Genomic DNA, 16,347 nt, shown 5'->3' on the forward strand with positions numbered 1-16,347 from the left:
GTTAGTAATTTAATTTTAGGATGTCAGCATTGCATATAGAAATTTATTAAAATACCCTCAGAATTTATAGGACTAAATTTCAGAGGTTTTAGGTCTTACTAAGGTAATACTAAGCTTTTAATCCATAGTTTTTATAACTCTTATTTACCAAGAGAAATAATTAACCTGTTACAGACAATTTGGAAATGTCATAAATTCATTCCTTCCATCCATCCATCATATTCAAGGTTGTGAGGGGTCCGGAGTCTATCCTGGAAGCTACAGGTGAAAGGCAGGGAACAAACCAGGATGGGGGGGGGGGAACCCATCACTGCGTACACACAACAACATTAACTCACACAGGCACACCCACGGGTAATTTGGTAACTACCATTTTTGCAAATAGTTTTCAGTTTAACATTGCTTCACCTGTACGCCATAAGCAATTTATGGATTTCTGCACTTAATTAGAATCAGTTATTTGCTATTTTAAGTGGTAACGCAGATATTCCCAACAAACATACCTATGATAAAAAATATGAGCTAGAATATTTATAGATTCGTGACTGAATGATCACACATTGACACTGACACTTTAACATGTAATCAATTTTCTATATATTTTTTAGTTACTAATATGGTAGTACTGACACCTTTTTTCATTACTTTATCAGAGTTAATTGTGGCGGTAGAAATCACTGAAAATACACAAATTCAGAATTCAGGGAAACGAACGGATTAAATTGTTTACCGTAAATTGATATCTTTGTCGCAATGAACAACATGCAGTAGTGACGTTGACGGCATGTCGTGAATTGCCCTGACACAACACGGTATCGTTTATGGCAGGTATAATCTAAGACTCCGCTGAAGAAACTAAAGAGTTGTCACGATTGCTTGCAGCCGAAGACTTAGTGACTGCTCTGGTTACACAAGAAGGTAGCTAGATAAATTGAATTTAGCGTCTTGTGCAGTGTTTTGGTATCACTTAAAATTAGGTAAATGTGTACGGGCTTCACGCGTGTTCATAAAAATCATATAACGCGAAATAAAATAGTCGCGGCTTTGAAATTTCCATGTGCTAGCTAACTTTATATTATTTTAGTAGACGTCTTAACTATTCTAGCTGTAGGAATTGCATTCTATTACAAGATGATTTATGTTTTTTTTTGTTTGTTTTTTTTGCTTTGGTGTTTATGTCACTACTCTCGTTCTTGACCCTAGTATGTTTGTGGTGGTGGAGATGGTTGACACCGTAAGGATCCCTCCATGGCAGTTTCAAAGGCAGCTAAATGATGCCATCGCAGAGGAGCTTAATAAGAAGCTGGCCAACAAGGTAATAATATGGCTCTTTGTTGAAATAACTTGGTGTTTATGTAGTGATTAAAGCTGAAGTACATTTTCTGTTATGTGTACAAATTTTTAATGGTGTTATGTCACACAGCCCGTATTTCTCATTTCCTTATCAGGTAGTATACAGTGTGGGCCTGTGCATTTGTCTGTATGACATTACTAAGCTGGAAGACTCTTATATATTCCCAGGGGATGGAGCCTCCCACACTAAAGGTATGAAAGCAGATTGGAGGGGCATTATAACACCCCATCCTGTTGGCAGACAAATGAAAACCCATACAGCAATACATTTGACAGTTTAGATCAGGGGTGGGGAACCTGATCCCTGGAGAGCCAGTGCGGGTTTTTGCGATGATCTCTCAATCAGCCAATAATAAAACAGTGGTTCTTAACTGCAGTCCTGGGGACCCACTGTTATTGGCTCTCTATGGATCTGGCTCACTACCCCTGACATATAAAATTTTAAATCGGCTTTGTTTAGTATTTTGTTCTGGGTTTGGTAATCTTATATTTGCGACTTAGAATATATGGTTTTCATTGTAATCTGTGTACTTTGAAAATATTTGCCACTATTACCTTAATCAGGATGCGTATAACTAGTGAAAACCTGCGTTTACTTTCCTGTTCTGTCCTACTTTCTGCTGATTAGTGCACTTCAGATATGTGGTATTCCATCCGTTCCTGGACGAGATCCTAGTGGGGAAGATAAAATACTGCAGCCAGGAAGGAGTGCATGGTAGGATGTGCGATGAACTGCCGTTCTTCCACTTAAAATTTTTTCTTTCAGCTATTCTTGTCTAGGTATCCATGCAAACTTATAGTAATGCTGGCCGGTGTCTGATGCTGATTTTGTTTTGTCTGTCTTGGTCGACAGTATTCCAACTTGTCTGTTGGAGTGTTTCTGAGAGTTGTCTTTTATGTGCATAATAGTAAGTTAGTAGGGAATGTGGTCCACAAACTATCACTCATGGGAGTTTTACACAAAAATGTTCTGAGAGCAGAACTAGGAAGAGGCGGGACCAGGACATCTGATTGGTTGGTTCCACCTCCTCTAGTTACTTGGACCCACCTCCTCTACGATCTGATTGGTTGTCTTTTTAATTCTGCTCTCAGAACATTTTTGTAAAAACTCCTATGAGCCAAAATATCTTCATAACAGACTGAAAAGGGGCCTTAGAAGCATACATAGAGTGAAAAGTGTACTTAGTGTGCTTTGATATGCAACTATTTTGCATGTTTATATTGTACCACACATGATTTTACAAATACCCATAGATTTCTGAGCACTTCTGTTTAGCAATGAATGTGATTTCAATTTTTCATTCAAGATTATGCCTGTTAATGTCATTGAAATGAGCTGGGGTGTCAGGTCATAATTGTGATTCAAGATATCATGTTTGCTTACCTTGCTTGTGTCTCTCAGTGAGCCTGGGATTCTTTGATGACATCATCATTCCCCCAGAGTCTCTCCAACAGCCCGCCAAGTTGTATCCTGCTCAGTGTTTCTGCCCTCGTGATATGAGTTAATGTCTGACGATATGTTACTGTTGCTGAATGTGGGGGTGGCTCATCGCCATCCAAGGCCCACCTATATTCCTTCACCATGCGCAATCAGTGATGAAGCTGAACAAGTTTGGGTGTGGGAGTACGAGACAGACGAGGGGGCCCACGATCTCTACATGGACCAGGGCGAGGAGATCCGCTTCAGAGTGGTGGACGAGCTCTTTGTAGACACGTCCCCGACAGGCCCTTCTGCTGCAACCACCGACTCTGCTGCTGCACCTGGGACTGAGGACAGCGGGCAGAAGAAGGAGGCTCCGTACACTCTGATCGTAAGGGACACAAACCCCTAACCACTCTCAAAGTCGTCAGATTGCTGTACTGTTCATGAAACACTTTTCGTCTTCGGGATCCTAGAAGTTGTTGTGGTTTACGCAGTACATGACTGATCAGCAACAGAGGGTCACACACTACAAGATTTTTTATTGGGAGGAATGCCCACTGAGTCTGTCTGGTCTCAAAGCTATGTTTTGTAATGAAAACACACAAGTGACACGGGGAAGTGACAATTCTCTATTGTCAATGCGCTACAAATCGTTAAAATACTTTCATCAAATTGAATCAAATCACTTTAATCAAATCAAATTAACCCTTGTATATGTTGCAAATGACCATAACTGTGACCCCTGAACACTATGAACAGTTAGTAAACAAATTGAAACTTTACACCTTTTTAAACTCCATCCTTGGGTGTTGTCTTGTGCTCTCATTAGCTGTAGCTTTTCGTTGCATTGATTGCCAGTTGCAACCAGGTCACAACACTTTTCACGCTACAAGATGTTTGCCCTTCTGGATGTTTGCATCCAGTCGGACTTCATCTGTGAGCCATGTAAGTTAGTGGACTCACTCATGGTCAAGGTTTGTGACCTCGAGGAGCAACTGGCTCTCATCCAGCACAGCAATGAGTTAGAGGAGAGAGTTAATACACCTTTTAAGGAGACTGTGTGTATGTCACAAGGGGGGAGGGGGGAGAATGATGAACAGGTAGGTCGAGAGAACTGGATGAACATAGGTCATAGAAAAGGGAATAAACAGTTCACAGAGGCGGCATCACCTGAAGTGACTGTGTCTAACCGCTTTCAGGTGCTTCCAGCTTTAGAGCCAGAAGAGACTGGGGAGGCAGGTGGGCCCTTGGGCACCAAGGAGCCCCCTACCCCCAGGAAGAGGGAGGTTGTGATAGTAGGGGATTCAATTATTAGAGGTATAGATAGTTATGTGTGCACCCATGATAGAAGGTCCCATACGGTGTCTTGTCTTCCTGGTGCCCAGGTAGGGGACCTTCCGAATCGTTTAGACAGGCTTTTGGCCCCAGCCGGGGTGGATCCAGTGGTCGTGGTGCATGTTTGTACCAATGACATAGGCAAGGGCAGGAGGGCTGTTCTGCAGGATAAATGTATAGATGTTTCGGATAAGCTTAGAAGCAGAATGTCAATGGTGGTATTCTCTGGAATACTTCCCATGCCAGGCGCAAGCTAGGCTAAGTTAGCTGAGATAAGGGGATTAAATGCGTGGGTAAAATGGTGGTGTAGGAAAGAGGGGTTTAGGGTTATGGGGCACTGGAAGACCTTCTGGAACAGGTGGGACCTGTTCAAGCCAGACGGGTTGCATCTGAACCAGAGGGGAACCAGTGTATTGGGGAGCCGTATGTGTAGTTGAGGAATGTTTAAACTAGGGATGGGTCGGCAGGGAGGTTAGTTAAGAATATAGGTGGGGAGAGACGGAAAGCCCCAATAAATATTAAAAGTGGGCAGTGTAAAAGGCCTACCCTTTGCGGTCTGTATCTAAATGCAAGGAGTATTAGAAACAAAATTCATGATTTAGAGGCTTTAATTTCATCAGGCACTTGCGACATTATGGGAATAACTGAAACATAGATGAGCGACAGTGATGGAGGAGAATATAATATGGATGGTTATACGTTGTTCCGTAGAGACCGGATAGGCAGGAAGGGAGGTGGTGTTGCAGTTTACGTAAAAGAGAACTTGCAGGCAAGGGAGCTCACTGATAAACATAAAAGTACAGAAGCTGTATGGATAAAACTAGATGCTAAAAACTCAAATGGCCTAATTGTCAGGGTTTGTTATAGAGCACCTAATGTAGCTGTAGAGAAAAACAGAATGTTATATGACGATATCAGAAATCACTGATTTGCAGGATAGTAAGGGCCTTATAATTGAAAATAAAATTGATATAGTAAATGAGTTTAATGATTATTTTAAACGGGTATTCACAGTAGAGAACACTAGTGATTTACCACCATTTAGTATGAATACAGCATCGTCTATGACCAGTATATGTATATCTGAGGCTGATGTGATACTAAGCCTAGCTAAGCTCAAAATAAATAAATCACAGGGGGCAGATGGCATCTTACCTATAGTTTTAAAAGAGATGAGGGATATTATTAGCCAACCTTTAACTTTACTATTCCAGAATCCGTTATCTGCTGGTGTGGAAGCATGCTAATATAATGTCCATATTCAAAAAAGGGGATAGAAGTAATCCAGCTAATTATAAGACAGTCAGTTTAACTAGCATTACTGGAAAAATAATGGAAGCTATAATCCAAGTTAAAATGGTAGATTACCTGCATTCAAATAATATTCTGAGGGATAGCCAACATGGATTTAGGAGAGGTAGATCCTGTTTAACTAATTTACTTGAGTTCTTTGAGGAAGCTACAAGAGAAATTGATCACAAAAAGGCCTAAAATGTGATCTACTTAGATTTCCAGAAGGCCTTTGTTGTCCCTCACAAGCGGCTCTTGCTCAAGCTCAAGGCTGCAGGGAGTTTAGGAACTGTAGCAGCTTGGATCGAAAACTGATTAACAGACAGGAAGCAGTGGGTAGTTATTACAGGCACAATGTCACAGTGGGCCTGCGTTCATAGTGGGGTACTGCAGGGTTCAATTTTAAGACCACTATTGTTCCTAATTTACATTAATGATATTGACACCAATATGTACATTGGTTAAATTTGCAGACGACACCAAGGTGGGTGGTGTAGCAGATACTGATCTAGCAGCAGAGAGGCTACAACGGGATCTGGATTTAATTAGCGACTGGGCTGATATCTGGCAGATGAAATTTAACATAGATAAATGTAAGGTCATCCATGCAGGGAGCAGAAATATAAAGTACAGATGTTTTATGGGTTCCACAGAAATAAAGGTAGCTGATTACGAGAGACCTCAGCATGTATGTTGTGATGCCTCCATGTTCTACTCTCGCCAGTGTGTGGAATTTAAGTCAAGGGAGGTTATGCTACTATTATACAATTACTTGGTAAGACCCCACCTAGAATATTGTGCAGGTTTGGTCACCATACGTTAAGAAGGACAGTGCTGCCTTGGAAAATGTGCAACATAGGGCTACAAGAATGATTCCTGGTCTTAGAGGATTGTCTTATGAGGAGAGGTTAGCTGAGCTGAATCTGTTTAGCCTCGAGCAAAGGAGATTGAAGGGGGACATGATCCTATAAGATTCTAACAGGTCTGTATGCTGTTCAGCTAAATGGCTATTTCAATATTAGTTTAAATACTAGCAATCATGGCCATAAGTGGAAATTAGTGGGAGAACATTTTAAAATGAACTTGAGGAAGCATTTCTTTACACAGCGTGTAGTTGAAGTATGGAACAGTCTTCCTGCTAGTGTAGCGCAAGCTAAAACCCTGGGTTATTTTAAATCAGACTATGATAAGATTTTAACAACTCTGAGCTATTAGTTGAGTTCTCCCCAAATGAGCTTGATGGGCTGAATGGCCTCCTCTCATTTGTAAATTTCTTATGTTCTTAGAATTTGGAGTCCCTGACAGGTCCGGATATTTAGCCTGCTAGATATGAGACATGCTTTTGCAAAATATCGGCAAGTCTGTCACCGAATGAACTCTTAATCGGGGTTAAAATCATGTAGTGTAAGCTTAGCACAACAAGCAAATACACATAAAGTAAGTGTTAAACTGTATGCTAGTTGTGGTTCAGTTGCACATGCTACCTGAATGGTGACAAACCTCTGCATTGTGATCACTTGATCTTTTCTCATTTCCGTACATTTTCCCATCACTGGATTGTTATTAATATTTTTGTTGCACTTTCTCAGAATCAGTATTCTTGTGTTCCAGGGCTCTATCAGCGAACCAGGCTTGGGCCTTCTCTCATGGTGGAACAGCTAGCGAAGGAATCAAACGGACTGGTCAACATGAGAGGGTGCAAAGTAACAGACACTCATTTATCTGATCCTCTCAGAGTTCCCATGCCCTCCTGGCAAAGCCACATAAATGACGTCTTGTTGCAATGGTGTGGAGCAAACCGGGCCAAGGACCCCTAAGGCCCGAGTACTAGGAGCTGTGGTGCTTCCAGCAGGACTGAGGACATTACTCTGTGAAAAGGCTGCCATAATACTACTGATGGCTTAGCATATCTTTCAATCCGAGTGACATGGGAGAGCTGAGATATCAAACTGCAAGAGTGTTCATTCTATACGATCCTGAGCACAACAGAAAGGCACCTGACTGGGATCTCTCTTAGTTTTCCATCCTATCTGTGCAATGCCTGTTCTAAGCTTCGAACCTATGGAGGCATGTACTGTATATATAACCTCAAACTGCTATGATTTTTCATCTCTCGAAGCAACTGTGGTGAGACTGGATAATTAAGAGAATACCATGGTTCATGTGAAAGTGTATACGGTCCAAAGAACTAGCAGCTTTAGGAGTATATAAAATTAGAATATTTTTTATTTATATAATACTGAAATTATTTTAGCTATGACTTGGTTTCGGTTGGAGTGTCCCACTAAGCCCCAAACACCTCGAACCAGAAGATGTTTGTACGCTAAATGCGATTTTGATCATTGTGAACGTTTTGGAGAATTTATACTGCAATATGAGTTTTTGGTTTTTATTTTCCAACTCTATGCATTATCGATTAATAAAAACCATTTTCCTTTTTTTTGCCCGTACATACGTTACAACCGAATCCAGCCGGATCATTGCTCACTCTCACGCCTGCTCACACACTATTAGTCAGTCTGGAGATGCGACGGAGTCCCAGAACGTGAGGGTATTCCACTGATCTGCGCCTTTCATTATATATTTATTTAATGTTATATAACAGCGAGATTCAAGGCATATGCACTTCCGTCTTCTGACTGCCAACAGGGTCTGTCACGGTAGGATTGGATTGTTTCATGCATGGGTGTGTGGATGTATGTATATAATTGTGCTGCCTTTTGTTTTATGTAAACCGCTGCGTTGTGGTATTTTTTTAATCCAAATCACGATACAAAATCGCGGCTTCTCTCTAGAGAAGTTTTTATCAAATGTGAGACCTTCCAGCTTTTCGCTGTGATTATCACACTTGGAGGCGCCGATATGTTAAACTATCGAATGTTCTGGAACCAAATGGAGGCGAGCTGATGGCCGGGGAGCCGGATCGGCGCTTCTCTAGCCTGATTCAGGGCATCTGACATCACTCGATCGTATGATTATATTAAGATGAGAAGATAAAGATCCTTTTCTCCAGAAATGTCACAAAACGATTCTTCAGACTTCACTTGTACATCAGATGATGTGTTTTATAACCTAGATACTATACGTACTAAAACACTGAAATATATTTTTAAATGAAACACGAGACTACTTCGCCACCGTCACATATATGGTGGCGTGACTATACATTGTTGTTTATTAATGTAAATCTCAATATGATCGTCTTTGTCAGACTGTTTTTTTACACTGCTCCGGAGTACAGATTCCAGTGACAGACGTCGCTTCTGACAAGAAGCTCCGTAATGTGAACCTCATTGTTCAGGGCTTAATTATGATAAAATAAGGTATTGGCTTTCCATCGACGCTGTTTCCGTTATTTGCTGCCGGGGGTCGGGTAAAGTAGTTGTATTATCTGCAGGGTAGTGCGGTGTATGTTTAATCAGATTTCATACAGCATTAAAATCCTCCGTGACGTAAGAGGTTTATGAGGATCCGCGTTCCGCTGCGCGCTTTGACGTCAGATCAAAAAGTGCGCTCTGGCACATGGAAACGCTCACTGTCTGTGTCACTGCATAGTCTAGACTGTCCCTGGGAGAGAAGATGATGTAGTTACTGCTATTAACGATGCTCCTTTGGTTGCCTGTATAAGATGGGCAATGTAGTATATGCAGAGATTTCTCTAATATACAGGCATATCCGCCCATCCTTCTCCCAGCTGCTTTTCCTGGTCAGGGTCACCGCAGGTCTACTACGACTTACTGATTTTGTAAATGAATCCTACTATTTTAATTGTAATTTCTGAATAAAAAAGTAACCATGCCAAGTAGCTCCTACCAGACCTCTCTTTCCGAAGTCACTGGCTCTGTAACTTGTTCTGGGGGATCTCTGCCTATTGCTAAAACAGCTGACTGAAATGATCCCTCCAGTGTGCTTTGGGTCTGCCCTGGGGCCTCCATCCAGTGGGATATGCCTGGAACAGCCCGTTTGGGATCTTTATGAGATGCCAGAACCACTTCAGCTGACTGCTCTAGAACCACCAAACCGACTGATTGATCTCACATTCCCTTTTATCGCTATTTATGAGCAGGATCTCAAGGTACCTAAACTGCTTCAGTCACAGCGAACTCTCATACCCCCTTACCTGAAAAGAGCCATCGACTCTTTTCAATGAGGGTACCATGGCCGATTTGGAGGTGCTGACTCTCATCATTGCTGCTTCACATTGAACAGATAATTTGCCTGCTGGAGGTCTGTGTTGGATGAGGCCAAATGAAGGACACCATCTGAAATGAAGGACACCATATACCTTTGGCCACAGCTGTGCCCTGATATCCGGACCATGAAAGTTACAACGAGGAGTGGCAATGATAGTCTCTTAAATACTTGATCATGGGCATAAATTACGGGGGGGGTTGTAACCCCCTCAATAATCAATTCCAGCTAATATGCATATAATAGTGCGTATTATGTCTCCCTCTAAATTGGGGAAGACCTCAACTCCTGCAATGTTCAAACCAAAGTTGTGACCTTGCACTCCATGCCCAACATGTCTTATTGATTTATTTGAATCTATTTTATAGGAATTAAAAATGTTATTTGTTTTGGACACCTAATTATACATCCTTTATTATGAATCCTGAATAAATCTGAGACATAGATTTGAATGAGAGCTCCTTAGGAGATATTCTACAGCCTGACAGATACAAGCTAAAAATAAGTTTTCAACATATACGAAATACAATCGGTTTAAGTGCAACAGACTGATAGAGGCGCTTGGCCTGTTCAGGAAGCTTATGTTATTTCAACAGTTGCCTTTGTGTTTCATCAGATCTCGCAGAACTGAAAATTGTAGTGCAGAATTATCAGAGTAACATAATTTCTAATATTTCACTGTTAACCATATTTTGCCTTTGAGGTCAGCTTAAATGGTGCTTTCAGTTACATAACCTGGGCTGACTTTCTGAAGATTCAGGTTAAACGCTTTGTTACATCACTTACATGCTGACTAATAGATGAATAGATGAGTGGAGTTTCAGTTGATTAAGCATCAAGAGGTAGTAATAGAGCCTGATAATGACTGAGCTCACGGTATAAATTGTGGATAAATTGTGCTGAAATGTTGGCATATTAATTTTGACATTCTCATTAAAAATCATATTTGTGTGCTGTGATCAGAATCGGCTTTATTTAGCTAAGTCTATTTATTGACTCTGATTCATACAGTAGACAAGATAAGACCATGGTCACAAGCAGTCCGGTTGATATATACAATGTGGACATTGATGAATGTATAAAAAGTGCAGGAGTACATGTCAGGGGAAGCAGTCATGTCTATTAGCTAGTTAATTAGGGAGACCACTATGACCACAGTGAGTAATACCTACGTGTAATACAAGTAGACACCTGCAGGGGGGGCGTGTTGACGGTGCCTGAGTACCTGCCCTTTCCCCGGAAGTTAAAAAAAAAAAAAAAAAAGAATCCCTCCCATTAATGGCATTGAGTGTCCTTTGGCAATGAATGTGATAGGACAGGCAAAGAATGGGGTGGCCATTAAACTGAAACTAGGCTAAACTGGGAATGTGGGTTGGATTGAAATGTGGATCAATGCAGATGTGGGTCCGATGGTCTTTGGAAGGACAACCTCCACAACCCCTCACCTTGTACCAAGTCCCACTGCACACGCACACTTGACCCTCTTGTAGCAAATTAGTACTACAACCCACATGCTAAATAATGAAGCATTTGTTCCCTTTTCAACAAAAGTCTGACCAGTGTCACAAATGAGTGGTACCTACACTCCTCGTGTGACTGTTTTTATTTACTCAACACATTCATGGTTACATGCATTAAAGCCATTGACATACTCATGACAGTAGCCCAAATGAATCATGGTATGCGTATTTTAATAGTTCCATTTCCACCTGTAATACAAAAGAAGGTTTCCTTGCCGAGCCTACCAGGAAATAGCGTGACATTTCTTAAATTTTGTGCAAAATGTTGGCAATTGATTCAAATGGCAGTTTTACCAGTAGGAGGGCTAATAGATCAAGAAACAACCATGACACAAAATGTCCTTGGAAAGAATCACTTGACCTACATCAATTCAAAAAACTGAAATCCAGGTCCTGACCTCTTGCAGATAGATAGTAAAGAGCTCCTGACCTGCCATCATCAACCCGAGAGACATCCAGCTCTGAGAAGAACCTGCCAGATGCAACAGTGAAGTCGCACTCCTGTAGTACTGACTTTCACAAACACCGATACAATCACACACGCATTAAGGGGCGCAGAAGGTCCGGCCGCCATGGGAGAGCCTGGCCTGTCGTCCCCGTCCGAGTCCCAGCTTCGGTCATCTCGCACCACCTCTCTGTCCCTCTCCTTCCCTGCCCTGCGGGAGGGAAACAGAATGTGGGAACGAGCACCCCCCAAGCCTGGGGAACTTCCTAGCCCTTTGCCAACAAAGCGCACCCGTACCTACTCAGCGTGAGTACTTCACCGGCATTGCATGCTGCAGCGCATTTCTTGCACGTAATTGCATGGCTTTCAGTTGCAGGTCCTCCTTTTCCCCTTTGATGTAATTGCCCATAATGTACATGAGCTGTGTAGATCAGTGTTTCCCAACCCACTCCTCAGGCACTCCCAGATGGTCCATGTTTTTGCTCCCTCCCAGCTTCCTGCCAGATAGTCCAGATTTTTTGTGGACTGCCTGTAGGTCCCCATGGACCAGATTCGGAAGCACTGGTGTAGATTAAAGAGAGCCTGTGCACCTGCTATATGACGCCCTTTCTACAGGGGTGCCACTCCTCTCTTTGCAGCACGGTGAGGGCCAACAGGGGCCCTGTGTACAAAGGCGTCTGCAAGAACTTCTCCAGGTCACAAGGCCACGGTTTTATCATCCCCTCCCACGGTGGCGAGGACATCTTTGTCCATATATCTGAGTGAGTGTGAAAGGTCCTCCGTTCGTGATGTCACCCGTCTTAATTTGTTCTGATGGTGTTTGGTTCAGGTTCTACATTACTATCACCACACAGAGTACAAGTTCAGTGCTAATGAACTGCAGCTGACCAGACATGCAAGAATAGCATTATTTACAGAAAGTATGGTAATAATTTACAGTAAAGTGCAGGAGTGTAGAGCATGTACAAAAAACTAGAAAGGTATATAGGGTCTGCCATATATGGAAATATGTACAGATACTAGAAGTGCTGGAGAAAAAAAAAATCTAACATCTGCGCTAAGATGTACGAAATGTTATTTGTCGTGAACAGAAAGCAACAGTAAGTAAATGGATGAGCTAAAGAGCATTATAGACATATATACAAAATTCAGAATAAATAATACTGTGAACAGAATATTACGGCATATGACCATAGGGGGAGTGGGAAGGGGCATATCAACGCCGGGGACTTGAAATCAGCAGAGTGACAGTCTTGGGGAAAAACCGGTAGGAGCCAGCTGGGGCTTGTTATTCTTGCTTAGGTGAATTACAAAAGAAATTTTTAAGGACAAATAAGGGGTTAAGGATCAGTTTGTTCCGCTATATTTCAGTGTCTTTTCTTCACAGCATTGAGGGAGAGTATGTGCCAGCCGAGGGCGACGAGGTGACGTATAAGGTCTGCCCCATACCACCCAAGAACCAGAAGATCCAAGCTGTGGAGGTGGTCATCACCCACCTGAACCCGGGGACGAAGCATGAGACATGGTCTGGACAGATAATCAGCTCCTAGACAGTGTCCTGGCCCTGTGCTGCTAATGGCAAGGAAATTGAAGGAAATTGGTGAAGTGTGAAATGACATCATAATGCGTCATAAAGCGGGGGGGGGGGGGAAGCAGAACTGCATTATGTGATTAAGTAGATTCAAAGAGGGCTGGAAAGAAGGTAAAATACAACATGGAGAGTGAATATGAAAACTGAACCCATGTGATACATGTTTTACTGTGAAAGGAAAATTAGGTCCCTTCCTGAATTACTAAATTGCAAAAACATCGTCACCTGTATTTATTTGTGTGTTCACGTTTATTTATTTGTTTGTTTACACTAACAAATGTGAAAGTGATCTTTAGTTTAGTTGTCTGCAATCTAGATATACTTGGGAAATGTAGTTTAAAAGACTGCCTACAGCGAGCACTGCCCCAAATGACTACAACTCCCTTGTCTTCAGTTTCAGACAATGCAGAATAGGCCATACTGGATTGCTATAATAATATTATGTTTTTATTCTTTTTAAATCACTGGAATTCAAAGGGTGTGAAGTGCTATTAGTTCCCATCTCATATCTTAATAGATTATAATAACTACAAATATTGTGAAATCATTTTCGAATGGAAACACTTTTAAACTGCTTAGACGGCATGTTTTCCCATATTTTATATTTTATGTCTTTGAACTGTCTGCGTTTTTTTGTACCTTCCATTCTGTCCTTAGTTCAAAGGTGATTTTCACTGGGAAGGAACACCATTGTGACTTCTTGAATGGGAGGCTATTTTTACCGTTAATTCAGAGTACCTTCTTTGGGTCAGTCCACTGTGATAGGTGGTGCATCATCATAACGAGAAATAAATTTTTATTATTATGAGCTGAACTGGACTTTGCCAGCCTTTACTGTCCGTGTGTTCTTCTTTTGACATTGAGCCGGCCAAATTAGTTGCAAGAAACGAACTGATCATCAAGGAAGCCAGATTTTGGTAAAAGATCGGAGTGCCTTTGGATGAAATGCTTTCAGTTAATGACTGGAGAAAAAGAACCGCAGCAAAAATTGAGCACCAGATATACATTATTATTTCTATAAAGTATGAATATATTCCAAGCAATATTATTACTTTATATTTACACTTGTTCAAAGTTGTGGGGTTACAGTGGCTACTGCAGGCAGCACGGGCTACAAGGCAGGAGTACGATCCACCCTGGGTGGCATGCCAGTCCTTCACCAGGCAGATGTCCACACAAATCATCATTTACACACACCAGCTGTATGTCTGTTTACACCAATTAGTCTAACTATATTTTGGGAGAAAGCCAGTGGACCCATGAACACTGGCCTAACACAAAGATTCCACAAAAAACAAATTCCTGGACTTGATCTGTGAGATGTCAGACACATACCCTTTCAGCCCTATTCAGACAAATGTTGAAAATTCACCTTTAAGTGTTTTCATTGAAGAGTTCTGGAACATCACATGTGCTGCTGAATTTTGCTGAAATATGAACAACAGAAAGGACAATTGTGATTCAGGGTAGCTGGGGACCTTGAACAGTCTTTAACGTTTATTCATTGTGCATGTCTTTTTCTCAAAGGGAGGACTGCTAAGAGACAATGCATGGTAAGACACTCACTGGCCAAATGTGAGTACTGCTACTTTACAAAGCTAAAGACCTGAAATAACTTCATGGCTTTTGGGGTGGAAAGGATATCAGCGTAGGAGGAAAACAATGAATCTGTTGACACATAGAACATATCGAAGCTAAATATCCATCCATCCAAGCATCTTCCAGTTGCTTATTCTGGTTAAGCTATATAATATGGCTGCCTTTAGAAAATTAAAATGGGATTGAATGCATGAAATTCTGCTGCCTCTTGTGGTGAAGTAGGTGAAGTTTTTATACTATACACAAAGTACCACCCAACAGAAAGGTGGTCATTTTTTAAATATGATGTCTGGAACACACAAATGATTTTTACTAAATGTGTTTCTCTGATTCAACATTACTGGCATTCACTCTGAACTTAGCAGTCCACAGTTTAACTAACAACCACTGGGTGAACAAAATGATACTGACATCAGTATGTAGGAAAGGTTCCCTTTTTATGGCAAGGCCATTTGCATAAGTCTCACAGAAAGCAGCAGAGGGGAGACCTAAAATCCATCCGTCTAATTTCTGAAACGGCTTGTCCTATTCAGGGTCACGGAGGGTCCGGAGCTTATCCCAGAGGCTGAGGCTGCAGGGCAGGGAACAACCCAGGATGGGATGCCAACCCGGAGACCTAAAATATCTGACAATTTATATCATCTCTTACGAGTGATGGCCCTAGTTTCAGGAACATCTAACAATGTTTCAGGAAGAACGGTACCACTTTACAATAAGACTACCTTTATAAAGGGTTTATAATCAGTTTATTAATTAGGTCATAACACTTTGTAAATTATCTATAAACAATTATGAACTAAGTCTAACACATTTTTTATTAATGAGTTACTACTGTTTATATATGGAGTCACTGTAAAGTGGAACCAAAAAAAAAATTCCAAGCAGTAAGATGTACCATCTCTAACGTCAAACGACATAAATAGTGATTCATATACCATAATCTCTGTTTGTACATACACCCAATATTAAGTGTTAAAAAAAACAATAGATTGCAAAGTACCCAAACATATTAACTAGCTGTTGTTTGTTGCAAACAATTGTGTGACATTTCAATTATTTTAATAAATCAAAAATACACTGCAAAGTTCTTTGGGACCTGTATTACTGTATTATTTAAAATATGTATATAAAATGCTTAAAAACAGTAGTTCTCAGAGTAAATATTAGCTGCTGTATAGCAATACAAATATTGTAAGAAGGCCAAACGTGCAACGTGGGAACAGAAGCAGCTGCCTTGCTAATTGGGAACAAAACAAACAGCCTCGGGCTTAAAAAGTGTGATGATGTGAGACAAAGTGGTGGAAATAGATGTAATTTGGGCATCGACTTGTACAGTTCATACTTTATCATCTGTACTTCGGGCTAGGCTTAAAATACTCGGGCTGATCGGCCCTAATGACGGACATGGAAAGCACTAATCCTGTACTGAGGAATTGAAATAAGTAGTTAAACGGCGCTGTAAACACTGTATTTTATTAATTTCCCCCATTAGCCTTTATTTTTTAGTTTCTGCTGCTGCGGGACATTCGCCTTCCTTCGTTTTCAGCTCCAGGAACCTTCGTCTGTCTTATTTAATGGCGACTGCTGACGCCTTAATCCC

General features: G+C 41.3%; 2 protein-coding genes across 2 annotated transcripts; both read left to right on the forward strand.

Annotated features, from left to right (window-relative positions):
- Window positions 1-761: 761 nt before the first annotated feature.
- On the forward strand, window positions 762-7,840 carry polr3h (polymerase (RNA) III (DNA directed) polypeptide H). Its single transcript, XM_048991958.1, has 7 exons — window positions 762-918; window positions 1,204-1,315; window positions 1,449-1,545; window positions 1,982-2,068; window positions 2,756-2,819; window positions 2,948-3,164; window positions 7,013-7,840. The coding sequence occupies exons 2-7, from the start codon at window positions 1,205-1,207 to the stop codon at window positions 7,061-7,063; spliced, it is 627 nt and encodes a 208-aa protein (XP_048847915.1). The 5' UTR covers window positions 762-918; window position 1,204; the 3' UTR covers window positions 7,064-7,840.
- A 64-nt stretch (window positions 7,841-7,904) lies between these two features.
- On the forward strand, window positions 7,905-13,962 carry LOC125718263 (cold shock domain-containing protein C2-like). Its single transcript, XM_048991959.1, has 4 exons — window positions 7,905-8,061; window positions 11,520-11,863; window positions 12,196-12,318; window positions 12,945-13,962. Exons 2-4 carry the CDS (start codon window positions 11,685-11,687, stop codon window positions 13,105-13,107), a joined length of 465 nt encoding a protein of 154 aa, XP_048847916.1. The 5' UTR covers window positions 7,905-8,061; window positions 11,520-11,684; the 3' UTR covers window positions 13,108-13,962.
- The last annotated feature ends 2,385 nt before the right edge of the window (window positions 13,963-16,347 follow it).

This window comes from Brienomyrus brachyistius, chromosome 22 (assembly GCF_023856365.1).
Source record: "Brienomyrus brachyistius isolate T26 chromosome 22, BBRACH_0.4, whole genome shotgun sequence".
Lineage (NCBI taxonomy): Eukaryota > Metazoa > Chordata > Actinopteri > Osteoglossiformes > Mormyridae > Brienomyrus > Brienomyrus brachyistius.